Source organism: Dendrobates tinctorius, unplaced genomic scaffold, assembly GCF_039654945.1.
Source record: "Dendrobates tinctorius isolate UK_male_01 unplaced genomic scaffold, ASM3965494v1 ptg000159l, whole genome shotgun sequence".
Classification (NCBI taxonomy): Eukaryota; Metazoa; Chordata; class Amphibia; order Anura; family Dendrobatidae; genus Dendrobates; species Dendrobates tinctorius.
The window spans coordinates 19492633-19511584 of NW_027361826.1; the positions used below are offsets into that span (position 1 = coordinate 19492633).

General features: G+C 42.5%; 1 protein-coding gene across 7 annotated transcripts in view; it reads right to left on the reverse strand.

Moving 5' to 3' along the window:
- The window catches only part of PRKCD (protein kinase C delta), a 95286-nt gene that overhangs the window by 27966 nt on the left and 48368 nt on the right, over nucleotides 1–18952 (reverse strand). For 4 of the 7 annotated variants that reach the window (XM_073549617.1, XM_073549616.1, XM_073549615.1 and 1 more), the window contains 7 exons: nucleotides 8735–8857; nucleotides 5699–5898; nucleotides 5527–5587; nucleotides 3869–4028; nucleotides 3740–3771; nucleotides 2948–3033; nucleotides 432–561 (listed from right to left, as the gene is read on the reverse strand). In XM_073549617.1, coding sequence (XP_073405718.1) covers nucleotides 432–561; nucleotides 2948–3033; nucleotides 3740–3771; nucleotides 3869–4028; nucleotides 5527–5587; nucleotides 5699–5898; nucleotides 8735–8849 — 784 coding nt within the window. In that variant the 5' untranslated portion in view covers nucleotides 8850–8857. Of the gene's footprint in view, nucleotides 1–431; nucleotides 562–2947; nucleotides 3034–3739; nucleotides 3772–3868; nucleotides 4029–5526; nucleotides 5588–5698; nucleotides 5899–8734; nucleotides 8858–9396; nucleotides 9647–10488; nucleotides 10600–18952 lie in introns of those variants that run through there. The other 3 variants (XM_073549618.1, XM_073549614.1, XM_073549619.1) reach the window with 3 other exon arrangements.

The window sequence follows — 18952 nt, forward strand, 5'->3', positions numbered from 1 at the left end:
ATATATATATGTAATATACTAATCATAACCATATACTAACCAACATGTATCATCCATCCTCAGAATATATGACAACCATATGATGGTTGGGGGTTTAACTATTCATCGGAAGACCACTGCTCTCATAAGCAGTGAATGAAGAGAACTAGGACCTCTAGTCACAAGGGTGTAGGTCCCAATCTGCCAGTAGTCACACCTTATGTTATTTGTAGCGCAATCCCTTTAATACACGACTCATATGGGAGCTACTAATGAGAACAAATCATGGGAATTAAACATTCACAATTTCGGGGCCATTGCCGTTTCCTTGGTAAAGTCTTTACAGAAGTTGTGCAGGTTCTCATGTGAATATCTTCATGTATCTGACCTGGTCTTACTGCAGCAGAAGCTTGAGGTAAGACATTAGAGGAACTAGGGGTCTGTATACTCACCATCACATTTTAACCCTTGTTTCACCAATCCCCATAGCAGGCTGCCGCAGTGATCGCAGAAGGTAGGGCTCTTATAATTGTACACTTTGAACCGGTGAGGCATATCTATGTTAAACCTTTCCCTTTGGAACTAAAAACACAGAAAACACCAGTCAATTAAAAAATAATCCAAATTCTAATAAATATTACATTACAAAAGAAAAAGAGAAAAATCATGCAATTTTCCCAATGGCAACTGGGGCTTTTTTTTAGACTCTAACTTCCTGTTTTAGGAAACAACACATGTACATAGCCACAATATTCAGATCTCAACCCTATATTTTGTATTGACGTGTCTAATGAGCGTGTGCAAAGGTCACTGTAAAAGCAGGAGGAGCAGTTAATCTGTGATATCACCTGTTGTAAACGGTGGTCTTGTGTTATTAGTTGTGTATAGAGGTGTCCTGCCTCTGGTGACAGTGAGACGTCTGAGAAATCATTTGTAAAGAACAGGAAGTACAAGTGTAAAATAGCCTATGTGGTCTGTCTGTGTGAAAATTGCAAGATTTTTATTGTTTTTATATATAGATTGAAATATGAAAAATGTACTGCCAAATTAAAAAAATACATATAAAATAAAAACCCAATTTAAATGGCAAGTCATTTTCTGATGTCACAAATTCCCTTTAAAACTAAGTCATAAAAAGGTGGCAAAATGTAGAGCTTGGGCATCGTGACAAAGGAGGGGTGGTGTTTGGTTTTGTGCAGAATTCCTGCTTGTTGCTTACATGGACACATATATCAATGTCTATGTATGTTTTTCACCTTTATATAAACTGTGCACATGGCTCACATTTCTGGAAAGGCCACATAGCCATAGGCCTCAGACAACTATTTTAAGGGATTACCACTTTTCCAAGAGAGGAGCTGCTAATCACATGGGTCCTTGCAATAAGTCTTTAAGCAATGAACTGCTGCTGCCAGGGGGAAGCGGCAGACCTGTGCAATATGTGGTCGCACCAAGTCCTCCAGACCACAAGCTTCTCTTTACAGCAGCTCACCAGTCTGGTTAACAGAGGAGGGGTCCTAGCGTGAGAAGAACCCTTGTAGTGAAATCTCTATGCCCCAAAAAGGCCAACGGACAGCGGTGACTGAGCCTTTGTGAGAGAATGGCTAAAATGCTGATGGGGACACAACACAATTGGAGTCTCATGCTTCTTTAATTCCCTAACGTCTTAAAAATATTAAAAGCACAAAGTGTTAAAAGTGATAACTGGGGGCAGTAGAATCAGTTCTCGTATCACTTTCACACATTTGTACGTGTATCTCATCCTGTTCATGTATATAGTCACACGTTTCCTCCTGATCTGCATCTAATAAGCCGATAATTCTGTAATCTGAAGAACAGATAGAAATATTGGTTTGACATTTCGAAGAAGAATCCGGACTATTGATTTCTTAATAAAACGGTTATGGAAAGGCCAATTATTTAAATGACTGCTCGCTCAGCCAAACTGGTTATTGGCTCATTTAGATAAAGGTGTAATTTACCAGAATGCTGCATACAAAAATCCTTAAAAAGGGTTTATCCAGACCTTTTTTCTTTTTCTATTTTTAACATGTGCCTAAAAACTGAGGTTGCTTTCACACTGCCTTCTGGCACCCATACGTTGGTCCAGTTGGGGCTTACATGCGACCACTGCTCCCCCCCCTCCAAACGGGTTTTGGACGTATTCGCCATAAACTACAATGGTGCCGACAGAGAGAACGTGCACTCTGTCGCGCATCATTTTTGGGCGTATACTGGAGGTGGACATTCAGATGCATTCTACTACACCTCTATGTCCGCCTCCAGTAGGCATACACGCCTGAAAATGATGGGCCCTAACGTGACAAACAAAAAGGTGCCAGAAGGCAGTGTGAAAGCATCCTTACATACGAGTAGTTGCCATCTACCTGCCTGTTCTACACGGCGTTGGCACAAGGCCGGTCACTGACCCCTCCTGTCAGCGATCCAGCTGCTCGTCATCAATAGAGCAGTTTTTCTTCTTCCGGACTGTTCTGTTGAAGGAGCGACTGACAATGGCATGCTGACTGACAGTTGGATCTCCGCAGCTAGGCAGTGGGAAGCTGGCTGTGAATCAGCATGATGTCAGCAGTGAACAGAGCTAAGGGGAAGAGAATCTGCTGCTCTGTCTATGCAGTGCCAGTGCAAGTTGCTGAATCACCAGTAGGAGCAGTCTGTGACCACTCTGTGCCGGCACAGCACAACATGCAGGTAGGTAGCCTGTTTTGGGTTTTTTTTACTATGAGGATAAAAAAAAGTCCTGTATAAATCCTTTAAAAACAGAGGGGAAAAGTGGAGAAAGTGAATCAGAAAATTCCCACTTGAGAGTAAATGTGATAAAATACCCTATAGACAAATGAGGCGTATATACAATTATCTGGATACTGCTAAGCTGCATATTATATATATCCATCCATGTATGATAATAATGCAATGTAAGTGCATTAGTTTAGTGGAGACGCTCACTCACCATGGTGTCCCGGCTGTTGGCCGCGGTGCCCGTACACCTGCCAATGATCTTTTCAATGCATTTTTTATGTATGGCAGCATTGCACTCTGTGAGGAAGAAAAAGTTTTTATCCATCTCAAGAGACATCTAGTTATAAGCTCTCAATGACTGCATCACCGAGAAGGAGGACAGAGACGAAGAAAGAACATGGAAAGGAAGAGGGAAAATTGCAGCAGAACATGAAATTAAGTTGTTCCTTGATATGGAGAAAGGTAATAATAGAGAAGAGACCTATATATGGAGAATAGGCAACGCAGACTGAAAATGGCAAGATTCTCAGGATGGTTAGATATAAGCGCTCTCTAGGAAGGAGACATCCAACCCTTATCTAAAGTGCTACTAAGCAACCCTAGTGCTGAAAGTAAGGACATTTAGCTAAGCCTACGGAGAGACCAATTGTGTGATGTAAATAATCTGACCAATTCACTTTGCATGTTGGAGGTGAATACTTTAATAATCAGCAAAGTATACAAAGCCTTTATCCTGCAGCATTGAAGTGGCTAAATAAAATGGCCAGAAATGGAGCTTGAGACCCAAACTCCATACTCTAAGTCCAAAAATGAATCCAGTGTTCAGAAATTGAAGATTCATTCCAAATATGGCAGAATCTGATCATCCACTAAGGACCATCTCACTAGTATAATGCTGCTCACTGAAAAATATCAGTTTCCTTATCCTGCACAGCACTGTAGAGCGTGCTCAGGATATACAGAGAGCTGTAGAAATAAATAGTAGGATAGTTTAGCAACTTACGTCTGCATTTGTATCCTTGCTTGTTCAAGCCCCTGGAAGAAGAAGAGACGAGTGATGAGAGGTGGCAGACGGCCATATTATCGGTCATACATTCGGATGCCGCTAGTAACGGAGGAGAGGTTTCCTTACCACACAAACTCCCTACAGACGGAGCAGAATGTTGCCTGGCCAAAAAAGGTGGCAATGAATTCATGGCTCTTAATGTAGTGTATTTTGGCCTGTTTGATGGCTCCCCGCCGCCTGTTGATGGTTTGGAGACCTTCAGCTTCGCGCACAGACTGTTTGCAATCTGTCAGGAGAGAATAATGAATGCAATGAGTAGATCCCGAGTTACGGATACAGCGCTGCTCAGCTGTGCTCAGCCTTACACCTTTAAAAGGCAAAAGACTACTACAATTACTACTAGCGTTTACATGCAGCTGTGCTGTAGCCAAATACCAAAAAAATGCTCAAAACAGTGGAGAAATAAAAGCAAAAGTCAGAAGCAACAAACTATATAAATGATCAACTGGAAAAGATAATGATGGAAAAGACACCACAAACATGAACATACACGCACGCAAACCGCAGTCATTCCCTCACTGTCAGGCATGCAGAGTGTGCTGAACGACGGTAACTTGCAAGCAAGCAGCGCACTGACCCCTCCGCCGGACAGACATGGTGCCCTGTACGGCAGCAGAGCTATCCTAGGACTGGAATCAGCATTGACAGGACACGGACTGAGGACCTGCTCTGTGCAGCTGGGATGTGTATGAGGGAGGAGGCAACACTTTGAAAGGGAGGGAGAAGAGCGAGCACTAAGGGAAACGCAAAAAGGAAATACAGAAGTAAAGATGCACTGGCTCTACATTTATCTCCTGTATTTACTACCAACGACATATACTAATGCTAGTGCCTCCGGGGATAGAAATGCCATTCCTGACGGCTGCCCTGCCTCCTAGGAATATGTGTTAGCACATGGATCTGTAAGTAGTATAACAGAATCCTTCATACTGTCCATTTATCTTATGCCTTTCTATACATCCCTAGACTTAAAGGGGATGCCCAGTCTTGGACTGAGAGTCTGAAATCACTCTGAAGGCATCACATGTTGTCTAGATTCGGCAGTGAAAGCGGGTGGTCTTGAGACCACAAGAATGTGATGTGAATACTTTCAGCCATATGCAGACTAGATGTGCTCGGCCTTACTAAATACAAATGAACTGAGCTCGGCCGAGCACGTCTAGTCAGCATGTGACCGCCTGCTCTCGCCACCAGAGAATCCTGACAGCGTGCAGTAAGCACACTATCAGGATTCAAAAGTATGCAGTCACATAAGAGCGACCTTCATCACAAACCTGGGAAATCTTTTAAAAAAACAAAATAACCTGTATATAAACTGATCACTGGTTTTGCATACCTCTTTTTTCTTGCCCTTCTTCCTGTATATAAACTGTATACAGAAATTACCCCTTATCTATCCACTTGCCTGTTCCAATGATGGGAGGTTTCAGTCTGTCTGAACTGCTGTGTATGATGTATGGTGCAAAGAAATGATATAACATGAGAAAGGAGCGTATTCATCCTGCAAAGCTCCAGTCCAGCTATGAGAGAGTTACTACAGACCATGCGATGTCCTCCATCCACTTCACACTGATAGCTAAGCCACATGCGAGGTGCCAGATTGTTTGCCAAGAGAACGCTCGCACGTAGGAGACAGAAATGAGAGCGCAGCACATCACACATGGACGCTCTGCTCCGAATCACCCACTGCATGCACTTATACAAGTGTCCTTAGGATGACAAACCTGTGTCCTCAAGGAAATACTGCACGGACATCAGCACTTTGCCCTGGGGCTGCAGGTCCAACTGCAAAAAGACAAAACGCTCAGAGCAAAAAAAACATCACAGACTAAAAGACCGGAGAAATCCTACTAATGTAACCAGGTCATTACTCCGCTGTTTTACTTTTTTACATACCCAGAACTCTGATTTTCCATTTCCTTTCTTGCAGCGCTCAGCAAGCACAGACACCCCAACTGTGGCTTCAGAGAGGGGGTCTTCAGCTGCCTTCATAAGTACGATCTGAACCACCCGGCCTTCGAAGATGTGTGCATCAAATGTAGACTTCCAGTCTGGATACATGGTGGGCTTCTTCTGGATAAGGGTCTTTCCTTTCTCTGCAACATACGGGATACGAAGCAGAAATTACTATTTGGAAAACTGGAGCAGAGACAGATAGAAGGTGTAAAATAACAAAAGTTATGTCTCCTTGAATTGCAATGGAGAGCGACGACTAACACCCCTGGGTATGATAAAAAAAATGCATTGCTGGCTGTGATAAAAAAAATAAAAATAATAATTCAGAAACAGGGCTGTGGAGTCGGAGTCCATTTTGGTGGAGTTGGTGTCATGGAAATTGAGTCGTCGGAGGTTTGGTTTACCGACTCCACTGCTCTGATAGGGATGCGGAGTCAGAGTCATGGAGTCGGAGGCCATTTTGGTGGAATCGGTGTCGGAGTCTGAGTCGGTGTCATAGAAATTGAGGAGTCGGAGTCAGAGGTTTGGCTTACCGACTCCACAGCCCTGTTCATAAGTCACTGAACAGCAGCTTCCCATATACTTGTCTACTTAGTGTAAGAGCCCATACTGAATTCTGTCAAGTACAGAAGGTGAAGTCTTTGATTCTAACATGAAAACGTCTTCGTTTTAGCACTTTTAAAACTTTTCTCTTTTTTTTTTTTTTACTTTTTAGAACTAAATAATAAATCAGCTAATTTGATAAAGGAAACAAACACCATTATGTTAATTCATCTGCACCTCGAAGAGTGGGCACATGATCATCAGAGGTAGACTGTGGAGATGTGGAGCAGCATGTGGATGGCCGTTGTGTCATTTACCTTGGAAAGAGATGGCACCAGAAAGCAAGCTGGAAATAGAAGTGTGATTGCCTGGTCAATGTTGTACTGGAAAAACATCTCATGTTCTACAATTTACGTGGATGTTACCGCACCATTATTGCTTAATGGCAGTGTCCTCGTTTTGCAGAATAATACACCCTGTGGCACTGCCAACGTTGTTTCAGGAATAAGTGTCAGGTGACAACTTGGCTTCAACAATACAAGGATTTCAATTTTGATTAAGCATCCGTGGGATTTGCTTGAAATTCAAGTCTGATCCATGGTGACCTTGCCTGGCAACTTACAGGACTTAAAAGGGAACATAACTTCGGAAAAACGTCACCAAAAAAGAAATACAGATGGCACTCATCCGTTAAAATCTTCTTTATTCTATTTGTTTAAAACATCGGCATTGGGAGTATGGGAGCCGGAGTGGACATGACTGTCATCTTTTTTGGTGAAGTTGTTGTGCCTATTGCTTTGGAGTGGCACCCCGGTCTATGGAGAACTTCTCACACTGCACGCACTCTCAGGCGGCAGTTCACACAGGCATGTGCACAATGCATGCATTTTCTTGCTGTGCGGATTAATCCCTGGTTGGAGATAACTTCGGAAAATAACCCATTGTTTAAATCAGGCTTTTGTGTTCCGGTATTTTTAAACATATTTGCCAACTGTATTTCATTATCACAATCTGTATTTAAACAAAAATTTTTTGTATTTTTCACACATTTTAAGCTCCTAATTCCTGTTACATTTCAGCATTCTCATTATCATTACAGACAGGATTTCAATGACTCTATACACCTCTGATAAAGGATCCGCTAATTACGACAGGCGATGTCACAGCTGCCAAAAAAAAAAAAAATTGTACCTGCTCTTTAGATGCTTCAATGCAAAAGATTGTGTCTGAATCAATGCATCTCCACAGGTTCATACTGCGTTAAGGCAGCCCGTTCAACGCATAGCGTTGACGCGCTGCGTTAACGCTATAGCATAACGTGATCGCGTTATGCTATACCGCTAGCGCAGATGATTCATCTGCGCTAGCGGTGACGGAGCCTCAGACACTGCAGCCCGCGTCCAAGGCTCTGTCTCAGAATGACGGCACATCGCTAGTGCATGCTGATTATAGCATGCGTTAGCGATGCGCCCGATAATAGGGGTTAATGGCAGCATTAACGGACTGCGTTACACCACGATATGTAACGCAGTCCGTCTAACGGCGGCCATAACGCAGTGTGAATCCAGCAGTTTAAAAAAAAAAAAAATGTTTAATACAGATTGTGATATGAAAAAAAATCCTTGTAACAAAATGTCTAAAGTATTTAACATTAAAACCTGATTTAAACAGAATCTTCATTTTCTAATGACATCATATCTGACTGCTAATGTCTAGGTGCCATACACCTTCACAGGTCTTGTAGAGTCCATGTTTCAATGGGTCAGAGTTGTTTGGGAATCATGAGGGTGACTTGCCTAATATTAGGCAGGGGTTTGAAAGTGATGGCTAACTGGTGCATAGAAATCTTTACAATGGAAACAAAAATTATTGCGTGAAGAGCCACCATGGAAAAAAAAAAGATAAACATGCCAAGCAAAAAAGGGGAAAACTGAGAATATATGAGGCTGTTGAGCTTGGGCTAGGAGACCCACTGGCAGTCCATAAATTGCAAGATGTCAAAATTTAGCCTGACACCGGTGTAGTAGGGACTTTCAACAAAACAGAAGCATAATGGGCGATTTTTTTCTTATTTTGGCAGAACCGGGTGACCATGTAATGCGTATGGGTTTGCATATTCTTGCATGCATCCTTTCTTTACATACGTTTATATTGGTATATATGTGATACATGGAGTTTATTAGGCATCTAATATCATCCGTCCCTGGATTACTGCTCCTTATGGGGTAAGAGAGTCTCTGCATCAGCCCTAATACCTTGCAACAGCTGCCAAGATAGGGCTGATAAATCAGTGCCTAGCATGACACAAAGCTTTGGGAACAAAAGGAAGAAAAAAAAAAGTCCTGGGAACCCACAAGAAGTCTGGCATCGAAAATAAGACAGTCTGAAATGGAAGGGGTTAACTTGTGAGCAACAAGTCTGTTCTCCTCTTACCTGTAGGGAGGGATTCCTTCACCTTCACGGCACAGAATGGCTGGCATTGTTCAGACTGTCCTGGCATAGGTCCCAGTTCAAATGAATTAAAGGCAATCCGCAGGAATGGAGCCATGGTGCACCCTACAGAAGAAGACAGACAATCCAGTGAAGGTCGGTGTTGGTTCTGTAGGACAGCTGCACAGACGTCTATAGCTTTGGCTGAAGTGGCCACTTTCTGATTATTTCCCCCTTTTTGCAGACAGGGAGATGTTCCATTTCACACATTTTTTGGCAAAACATTCTGTCTCCTGAGACCAGGGGTGCATCAGGTTTACTCTGGACAGATTCCTAATGGATAGATGAGTGCCTGCGTTAGTTAACCCCCCCCCCCCGAATAAAATCCACACCGTTTATATTACAGCTACATAACCAGAAGAGTAGAAGCCACGGAAGCATCCACAACCCCAGCACCCAAACCTGGTCACATCACGGGGCCGATACACATCTGTCATTCCGAGAGCGAGCTGTAATGCGCTACACCAAATCTACCCCCCGGTAGGGCATCACATTGGGCATGCTGCAGTCCTCTACCGCCCTCCTGTAGATTCACTTTACTAGGGGCAATAGTGAAAACTGCACAAATAAAAGCATAAAAAACATTTGGTGATCAAGACACAAACCTAATGATCTGATTTACCATTTGCGGGTTTGTCTTGTGGCATTTGTTGACGTGGTTTTTTTGCACCAAATTTTTTAAAATGGCGCATGCAGTTGATGAACTTTGTGCAAAATCAAAATGCTCTTTATTTTTCTCTTTAAAAGAGAAACCCAACAGCTGATATATGATCTGCGAGCAGCATGGATCAGGCTGTATGATCTTGAGAACGTATGTTTGACACTGCCATACAGGAACTAGTCAGACACGCAGGTCCTCAGTGGTTTCTCTCCGCCCGCTGACAGTGACTGATAGGTCCTCTTCCCTGCATGCATGTATATGGAGAGACATCACTGGCAGCAGGTGGAGAGAAGCCACTGGGGACCCATCAGACTAGTCTCTTGTGCAGCTCAGTCACCGGTGGCTTTTAAAGTATTTCTCTACGTAAATTGTCTTCAGAGAGGAAGAGGACTTGAACTCTAGCACCACATATTGGAAGTAGCAATCCTACACCTCAATATCGACCCTTTAACGAGCCTTGCAATATGACTTGATATATTAGCCAAATCAGAATCTCAATTTACAGACATGGTGTTTCAGGATATTGCCCCTCATCAGTGCAAAGTATGAGATCTGATTTGGCTAAGTTTGCAAACTACTGCAATGGACATAAAACAAAATGTTTTCCATCTCCACTCGTATGATTTGTTCACACATTGAGTCCCCCCATGCGTTTTTTGTGCACTGGAAAAAAAAGCAGTGTTTTACAGCACCAGCAAAGTGATTGAGATTTCTGAAATCTCCTGCATACGATGATTATTTTTTTCCTTGCAGATTTGAACCTTCAGACAAATGCACTATCGTAGGTATTCTTGCACCTGTGTCCCATCTTAATTATATGGGTCCACTGCATCCTGATAGTGCATGTGTCTGGAGGCCTGGATGGGTAAACCTCTCTGTTTTTTTGCTGTTTTCTTGTATTATTGGAGGATTTTTAAGTCCTCTTTTTCTGCTATTTCAGTATTAGGATTTAGTGTTAAGGACCCGTAAACGTGGGGACCTTTGGCGCAGGTTACGGGCTCACATATTTTGGCCAAAATATCAGCTAATACCTCACATTTTTTACGTCTTTTATGCACTTTTCAATGGAAGTCTTCAAACAGAGGCAGGACAGACATCTGACTGGGATGATTTAGCGAATCCTGCTTTGAGCAGGGGGTTGGACCAGATGGCCCAGGAGGTCCCTTCCAACTCTACGATTCTATGATTCACTTTTTATCCAGGGTGCAGTTGGGCCCATTTGGTCTTGTAAACTGCGGTGTCTGTTCACATGGCATGCATTTTGATAGCGCTGGGCAGCCCGCCTGATCTAATAGAAAGGTGTCACTACTAGGCTGTTAACCTGGATGCTGTGCATGGCCATAGTGTGAACAGCACCGCATGCAAGTTTTTTATTGTGCTTTAATATACCAGGCAACCGCCCCCTCCATGTATTGGTAGGCTGTGAGCGGCTGTCTCATCGGTATTCTTGCACCTGTGTTGCCATCTTAATTATATGGGTCCACTGCATCCTGATAGTGCATTTGTCTGGAGGCCTGGATGGGTAAGCATCTCTGCTTTTTTTTTTTTTTTTGCTGTTTTCTTGTATTATTGGAGGATTTTTAAGTCCTCTTTTTGTGCTATTTCAGTGTTAAGATTTGAACCTTCAAAGAGTTTTTTTTTCCTAAACCTGCAGTAAATATCAATTATTTCAGCGTATTTCAACCATTAAAATGGAAAAAAAAAGACCCACATCAAAATCATGCAGATTTTACGCAGCGTTTTTCCTACCAACACTCCAGTATTTGCAGCAGAAAATTTTTCTGCAAATACTGAACGTGTGCACACAGCCTTAGACTGCTCTTTGAGGACATCTTCTTTGGGGGCCCTAGGAAACAAGCCAGTTTGCTACTGGGGCCCTAAAATTAGGAAATACACAAGAAATTTAAAAAATATAATTGGGGCATCACTTAGGGTCCATTTGCAAAGGCAGATAATTTTTTTTTTTTTTTTTTTTTAACAATAGACAACCTAAAGCCCTCGTCATACATAGCGATCTCGCCAGGGAGATCGCTGTGTGTGACACTTCTCAGCGACCGCCCCCCTGCCGGGTATCGCTGATCGTCCTGGGATCAGCGAGCTGCAGCTGGTAACTGAAGTAAACATCGGGTCTCTAAGCGGTGCGCAGCGCTGATTTTTTATTCCTTTGCATGCTTGTCACACTTAAGAGTGATTTCTCCCTAAACCTAATAACTGGTTGGGCCACGCTTAGCAGCAACAACTGCTATCACGCGTTTGCGATAACTGGCAGTGAGTCTTTGGGTATGTGCACACGGTGCGGATTCTGCTGCGGATCCGCAGCGTTTCTGCAGCTGCGGATCCGCAGCAGATTTAGGTGTGTTGTACAGTACCATTGTTTTCAATGGTAAACTGGAAAATGCTGTGCACATGCTGCGGATTTTTCCGCGCGGTTTTGCTGCGATTTACAATCCGCAGCATGTCAATTCTTTTGTGCAGAAATGCTGCGGTTTCACACCATCCATTATGAGGTGTGAAACCGCAGGCAAATCCGAAGCGTGATTTATCTGCGGATTTTACTACAAAATCCGCACCACCAAAAAACTCCGTGTGCACATACCCTTTGGAGGAATTTTGGCAGAATTGCTGCAATTCAGCCACATAGGAGGGTTTCCAAACATGAACCGCCTTTTTAAGGTCATGTCACAGCATCTCAATTGGATTAAGGTTAGGGGTGACTAGGCCACTCCAAAGGCGTATTTAAATCAAGTTTTATCAAAGTTCAGAAACAGAAAGTTCCCAAAACAATGCAGTTTTATTTAAAACATGACATACCAAAGAGAAAACAAAAATCGCAACTTTAAGTGCAATAAAAATATATGTAAAAAAACGCATTAAAAAAAGCACAAGTAACTTAATGTACCCAATAGGAGCAGAGATGCTGCAGAAAATCTGCAACATGAAAAACTCATCATGAGAATGTAGCCTAAAGAATGAGAACAGTCACAGTTGTAACAAAGTAAGGAAAAAACACAGGAAATATCCAAATCGACGGTAAAGGGGTTGTCCAGTCTTGAGGTTAAAGTTTTGCAAGTGCCAGGAGTTGGCGGCGCATTACCACAAGTTTGCAATAAGCATTAATGCGGTCAAGTGCCAACTAGGCGTGTGCAGAATCACTCAATATGAGTGAATTGAAGGAGGCCAGACCCGTCTAGTCTGAATGTGGCCGTTGTGAGGATTCACATAGAGTGACTGCAGGAGTCCAAAGCTGTGACTACTCCTTTAGGCTATGTGCCCACATTAGCGTTTTAAAACTGATAGAAAACCGGACTTCTTCCCAGAAAACACGCTTTTTTTCCCACGTGTTTTTTGCTTAAAAACCACGCGTTTTTGATGTGTTTTTTTCCACGCATCTTCTGGACTCATAGGAAACAGCTAAAAACGCGAACTGAAGTGGAAAATAATGAGCATGCTGCGTTTTTAGCCGCTAAGCGTTTCCTATGCGGAAAAAAAACGCCAAAATGCATTAAAATGAATGGGATGCTTCTTTTAAGCGTTTCTGAAGCGTCTGATCCGGCACAAAGGCTTCAAAAACGCTTACAAAAACGCAATGTGGGCACACAGCCTTAAGATAAGCCATTACAACAGAGCAGCTGACTTTTCCTTTGCAAGTATGTGACTTTAAATGGGTGTATAATGCCCTTTGCTGACGAAGCTCCGTTGTGTCTGGATATAGGATTTCCCCAGCAGGGGGCAGTAGACATATAATTATAAGTTTGCCTATTAGTAAACTAGTGCGGTGGTATTGTTACATCACACAGGAATTTGTTGTGTGTGATTTTGTGGAGGAGGAAGTGCAAAAACAGAAATATTCTCACAGAATAAAAACAAAAACAAAAAAAAAGCATATTATAATGCAAAGTTAGGCCATTTGCTTCCCCTTTAAATAGTGTGCCAGCTTCAGAAAATAAAATATAACTACAAACATAAAGTTTGGCAACTTCCTAATATATTTTGTGCATCTATTTGTTCCAGTTTGCAAGATGTCTGCTTGTGACCATTGCCGGACACTGGGCACGGCTGGCCGCTCTGTGATGTGAGAAGACATCTTACAGTCTCAGACTGTCCTTGACCCCCTGCGTCTTCTGGATTCTCGGCCTCTGATGGCTGCTGAACTATATTCCTTGTCACGCGGTTTTGTCACTTTTTTTTTAATCTTTTCCCATCCCAGATGGTGAGCGATAGTCAATATTTGCTTTCTGGGTTTGGCGCCACTATGGTGTAATGGGGACAGATCCAATTATTTATATCTTAGGCTTAGCGCACAACGTCAGAAGATCGATTGTAACCTGTAGAATCGCATGATGGAAATGTAAAGATACCTGGAATCTCAGCAGTTCACATCGCGGCTCAGCAGAATAATGATTGTAAGGCAACGGAGGGAAATAGAGGACTGCTCAAAGAGTAGAAGAGCGCAATCCCAGGAGAAGATGGGTTTATCTAGAGCAGGGGTCTCAAACTCAATTTACCCAGGGGCTGCTGGAGGTAGAGTCTGGATGAGGCTGGGCCGCATCAGGTTTTCCACAAGCTTCGACTGCTGCAGCATTCTCTTTGGTTGCTTTCTTAACCCCTTCACCCCCAAGGGTGGTTTGCACGTTCATGACCGGGCCAATTTTTACAATTCTGACCACTGTACCTTTATGAGGTCATAACTCTCGAACGCTTCCATGGATCCCGGTGATTCTGACATTGTTTTCTCGTGACATATTGTACTTCATGTTAGTGGTAAAATTTCATTCAAATAACTTGCGTTTATTTGTGAGAAAAACGGAAATTTGGCGAAAATTTTGAAAATTTCGCAATTTTCCAACTTTGAATTTTTATGCCCTTAAATCACAGAGATAAGGCACACAAAAAACTTGATAACTAACATTTCCCACATGTTTACTTTACATCAGCACAATTTTGGAACCAAAATTTTTTTTTGTTAGGAAGTTATAAGGGTTAAAAGTTGACCAGCGATTTCTCATTTTTACAACACCATTTTATTTTTAGGACCACATCACATTTGAAGCCACTTTGAGGGGTCTATATGATAGAAAATACACAAAAGTGACACCATTCTAAAAACTGCACCCCTTAAGGTGCTCAAAACCACATTCAAGAAGTTTATTAACCCTTTAGGTGCGTCACAGGAATTTTTTTGAATATTTAAAAAAAAATGAACATCTAACTTTTTTTCATAAAAAAAATACTTCAGGTTAAATTTTTTTTATTTTACCAAGGGTAACAGGAGAAATTGAACTGCAAAAGTTATTGTGCAATTTGTCCTGAGTACGCAGATACCTGATATGTGGGGGGGAACGACTGTTTCGGCGCATGGCAGAGCTCAGAATGGAAGGAGCGCCGTTTGACTTTTTCAATGCAAAATTGGCTGGAATTCAGATTGGACGCCATGTCACGTTTGGAGAGTCCCTGATGTACCTAAACAGTGGAAACCCCCTACAAGTGACCCCATTTTGGAAACTAGACCCCCCAAGGAACTTATCTAGATATGTGGTGAGAACTTTGAACCCACAAGGGCTTTACAGAAGTTTATAACGTACAGCGGTACAATTAAAAAATCATATTTTTTCCACAAAAATGATCTTTTCACCCCAATTTTTATTTTCCCAAGGGTAACAGGACCCTAAAAGTTATTGTGCAATTTGTCCTGAGTACGCTGATACCCCACATGTGGGGGTAAACCACTATTTGGGCGCATGGCAGAGCTCGGAAGGGAAGCAGCGCCATTTGACGTTTTTGGCTGGAATTGAGATCGGACACCATGTCGCGTTTGGAAAACCCCTGATGTACCAAAACAGTGGAAACCCCCCACAAATGACACCATTTTGGAAACTAGACCCCCTAAGGAACTTATCTAGATGTGTGGTGAGAACTTTGAACCCCCATGGGCTTCACAGAAGTTTATAACATAAAGCCATACAATTAAAAAATCATATTTTTTAAACAAAAATGATCTTTTCACCCTCAATTCTTATTTTTCCAAGGGTAACAGGACCCTAAAAGTTATTGTGCAATTTGTCCTGAGTACGCTGATACCCCACATGTGGGGGTAAACCACTATTTGGGCGCATGGCAGAGCTCGGAAGGGAAGCAGCGCCATTTGACGTTTTTGGCTGGAATTGAGATCGGACACCATGTCGCGTTTGGAAAACCCCTGATGTACCAAAACAGTGGAAACCCCCCACAAATGACACCATTTTGGAAACTAGACACCCTAAGGAACTTATCTAGATGTGTGGTGAGAACTTTGAACCCCCATGGGCTTCACAGAAGTTTATAACATAAAGCCATACAATTAAAAAATCATATTTTTTCCACAAAAATGATCTTTTCACCCTCAATTCTTATTTTTCCAAGGGTAACAGGACCCTAAAAGTTATTGTGCAATTTGTCCTGAGTACGCTGATACCCCACATGTGGGGGTAAACCACTATTTGGGGGCATGGCAGAGCTCGGAAGGGAAGCAGCGCCATTTGACGTTTTTGGCTGGAATTGAGATCGGACACCATGTCGCGTTTGGAAAACTCCTGATGTACCAAAACAGTGGAACCCCCCACAAATGACACCATTTTGGAAACTAGACCCCCTAAGGAACTTATCTAGATGTGTGGTGAGCACTTTGACCCCCCCAGTGCTTCACAGAAGTTTACAACGCCCGGGCGTGAAAATAAAAAATTCGTATTTTTTCCACAAACATGATCTTTTAGTCACCATTTTTTTATTTTCCCAAGGGTACCAGGAGAAATTGGACCCCAAAAGTTGTTGTCCAATTTGTCCTGAGTATGCTGATACCCCATATGTGGGAGAAAACTACTGTATGGGCACACGTCGGGGCTCGGAAGGGAAGTAGTGACGTTTTGGAATGCAGACTTTGATGGAATGGTCTGCGGGTGTGATATTGCCTTTGGAGAGCCCCTAATGTACCTAAACAGTGGAAACCCCCCACAAATGACACCATTTTGTAAACTAGACCCCCCAAGGAACTTATCTAGATGTGTGGTGAGCACTTTGACCCCCCCAGTGCTTCACAGAAGTTTACAACGCCCGGGCGTGAAAATAAAAAATTCGTATTTTTTCCACAAACATGATCTTTTAGTCACCATTTTTTTATTTTCCCAAGGGTACCAGGAGAAATTGGACCCCAAAAGTTGTTTTCCAATTTGTCCTGAGTACGCTGCTACCCCATATGTGGGAGAAAACTACTGTATGGGCACACGTCAGGGCTCGGAAGGGAAGTAGTGACGTTTTGGAATGCAGACTTTGATGGAATGGTCTGCGGGTGTCATGTTGCCTTTGGAGAGCCCCTAATGTACCTAAACAGTGGAAACCCCCCACAAATGACACCATTTTGTAAACTAGACCCCCCAAGGAACTTATCTAGATGTGTGGTGAGCACTTTGACCCCCCCAGTGCTTCACAGAAGTTTACAACGCCCGGGCGTGAAAATAAAAAATTCGTATTTTTTCCACAAACATGATCTTTTAGTCACCATTTTTTTTATTTTCCCAAGGGTACCAGGAGAAATTGGACCCCAAAAGTTGTTGTCCAATTTGTCCTGAGTACGCTGACACCCCATATGTGGGAGAAAACTACTGTATGGACACACGTCGGGGCTCGGAAGGGAAGCAGAGACGTTTTGGAACGCAGACTTTGATGGAATGGTCTGCGGTTGTCATGTGCGTTTGGAGAGCCCCTGATGTACCTAAACTATTGAAACTCCCCACAAGTGACCCCATTTTGGACACTAGACCCCCCACGGAACTTATCTAGATGTGTGGTGAGCACTTTGAACCCCCAAGTGCTTCACAGAAGTTTATAACACTCGGACGTGAAAATAAAAAAATCATTTTTTTTCCACAAAAATGATATTTTTGCCCCCAATTTTTTATTTTCCTAAGGGTAACAGGAGAAATTGGACCCCAAAAATTGTTTTGCAATTTGTCCTGAGTAGGCTGATACCCTACATGAGGGGGTAAAACACTGTTTGGGCGCATAGCAGAGCTTGGAAGGGAAGGAGCACCATTTGACTTTTTCAACTCAGAATTGGCTGGAATTGAGATCAGACGCCATGTTGCATTTGGAGAGCCCCTGATGTGCCCAAACAGTGGAAACCCCCAATTCTAACTCCAACCCGAACCCCAACATGCCCCTAACCCTAGCCCTAGCCCTAGCCCTAACCCTAGCCCTAACCCTAGCCCTAACCCTAGCCCTAGCCCTAGCCCTAGCCCTAACCCTAGCCCTAACCCTAACCCTAGCCCTAACCCTAACCTAACCCTACCCCAACACACCCCTAGCCCTAACCCTAGCCCTAACCCTAATGGAAAAATGGAAATAAATACATTTTTTTTATTTTATTATTTTTCCCTAACTAAGGGGGTGATAACGGGGGGTTTGATTTACTATTTATGGCGGTTTTTATGTTTGGCGGCTGTCGCACGCTAAAAGACGCTTTTTATTGTAAAAATAGTTTTTGCATCACCACATATTGAGAGCTATAATTTTTCCGTATTTTGACCCACCGAGTCATGTGAGGTCTTATTTTTTGCGGGACGAGTTGACGTTTTTATTGGTACCATTTTCGGGCACGTGAAATTTTTTGATCGCTTTTTATTCCGATTTTTGGGACGCAGAATGAACAAAAACCAGCGTTTCATGAATTTCTTTTGGGGGGGGTGCGTTTACACCGTTCCGCGTGCGGTAAAATTGATAAAGCGCTTTTATTCTTCGGGTCAGTACGGTTACAGCGATACCTCATTTAGGTCGTTTTTTTATGTTTTTGTCGGTTTTATGCAATGAAAACTATTTTATATAAAAAATAATTATTTTTGCATCGCTTTATTCTGCGAGTTATAACTTTTTTATTTTTTTGCTGATGATGCTGTGTGGCGGCTTGTTTTTTGCGGGACAAGATGACGTTTTCAGCGGTACCATGGATATTTATATGCGTCTTTTTGATCTCGCGTTATTGCACTTTTTGTTTGGCGGTATGATAATAAATCATTATTTTTTGCTTCGTTTTTTATTTTTATTTTTTAAGGGGTTCGCTAAAGGGGTTAACTAATGGGACAGTTTTATAGGGCAGGTCGTTACGGACGCGGCGATACCTAATATGTGTACATTTATTGTTTTTTTTTTTTATTATTTTAAAAAAATGAATTTATTGGGGAATATTTTTTTTTTTTTTTTACTAATTTATTTGGCGATTTTTTTTAATTTATTTTTACACTTTTTTTTACATTTTTTTTTACTTTATTACATAGTCCCAGGTGGGACATCACTGTCCTGTGACAGATCGCTGATCTGTCACATCACAGATCACTGTGACAGATCAGCAATCTGTCACAGGCAGTGCACAAGGCTTCCTCATGCCTGCGCTTTGCAGGCACTGAGGAAGCCAGCTTCCCCAGGCCCCCGAAGGCCCCCGTCGCCATCTTGGATTCGGGGGCCTGGAGGATAGG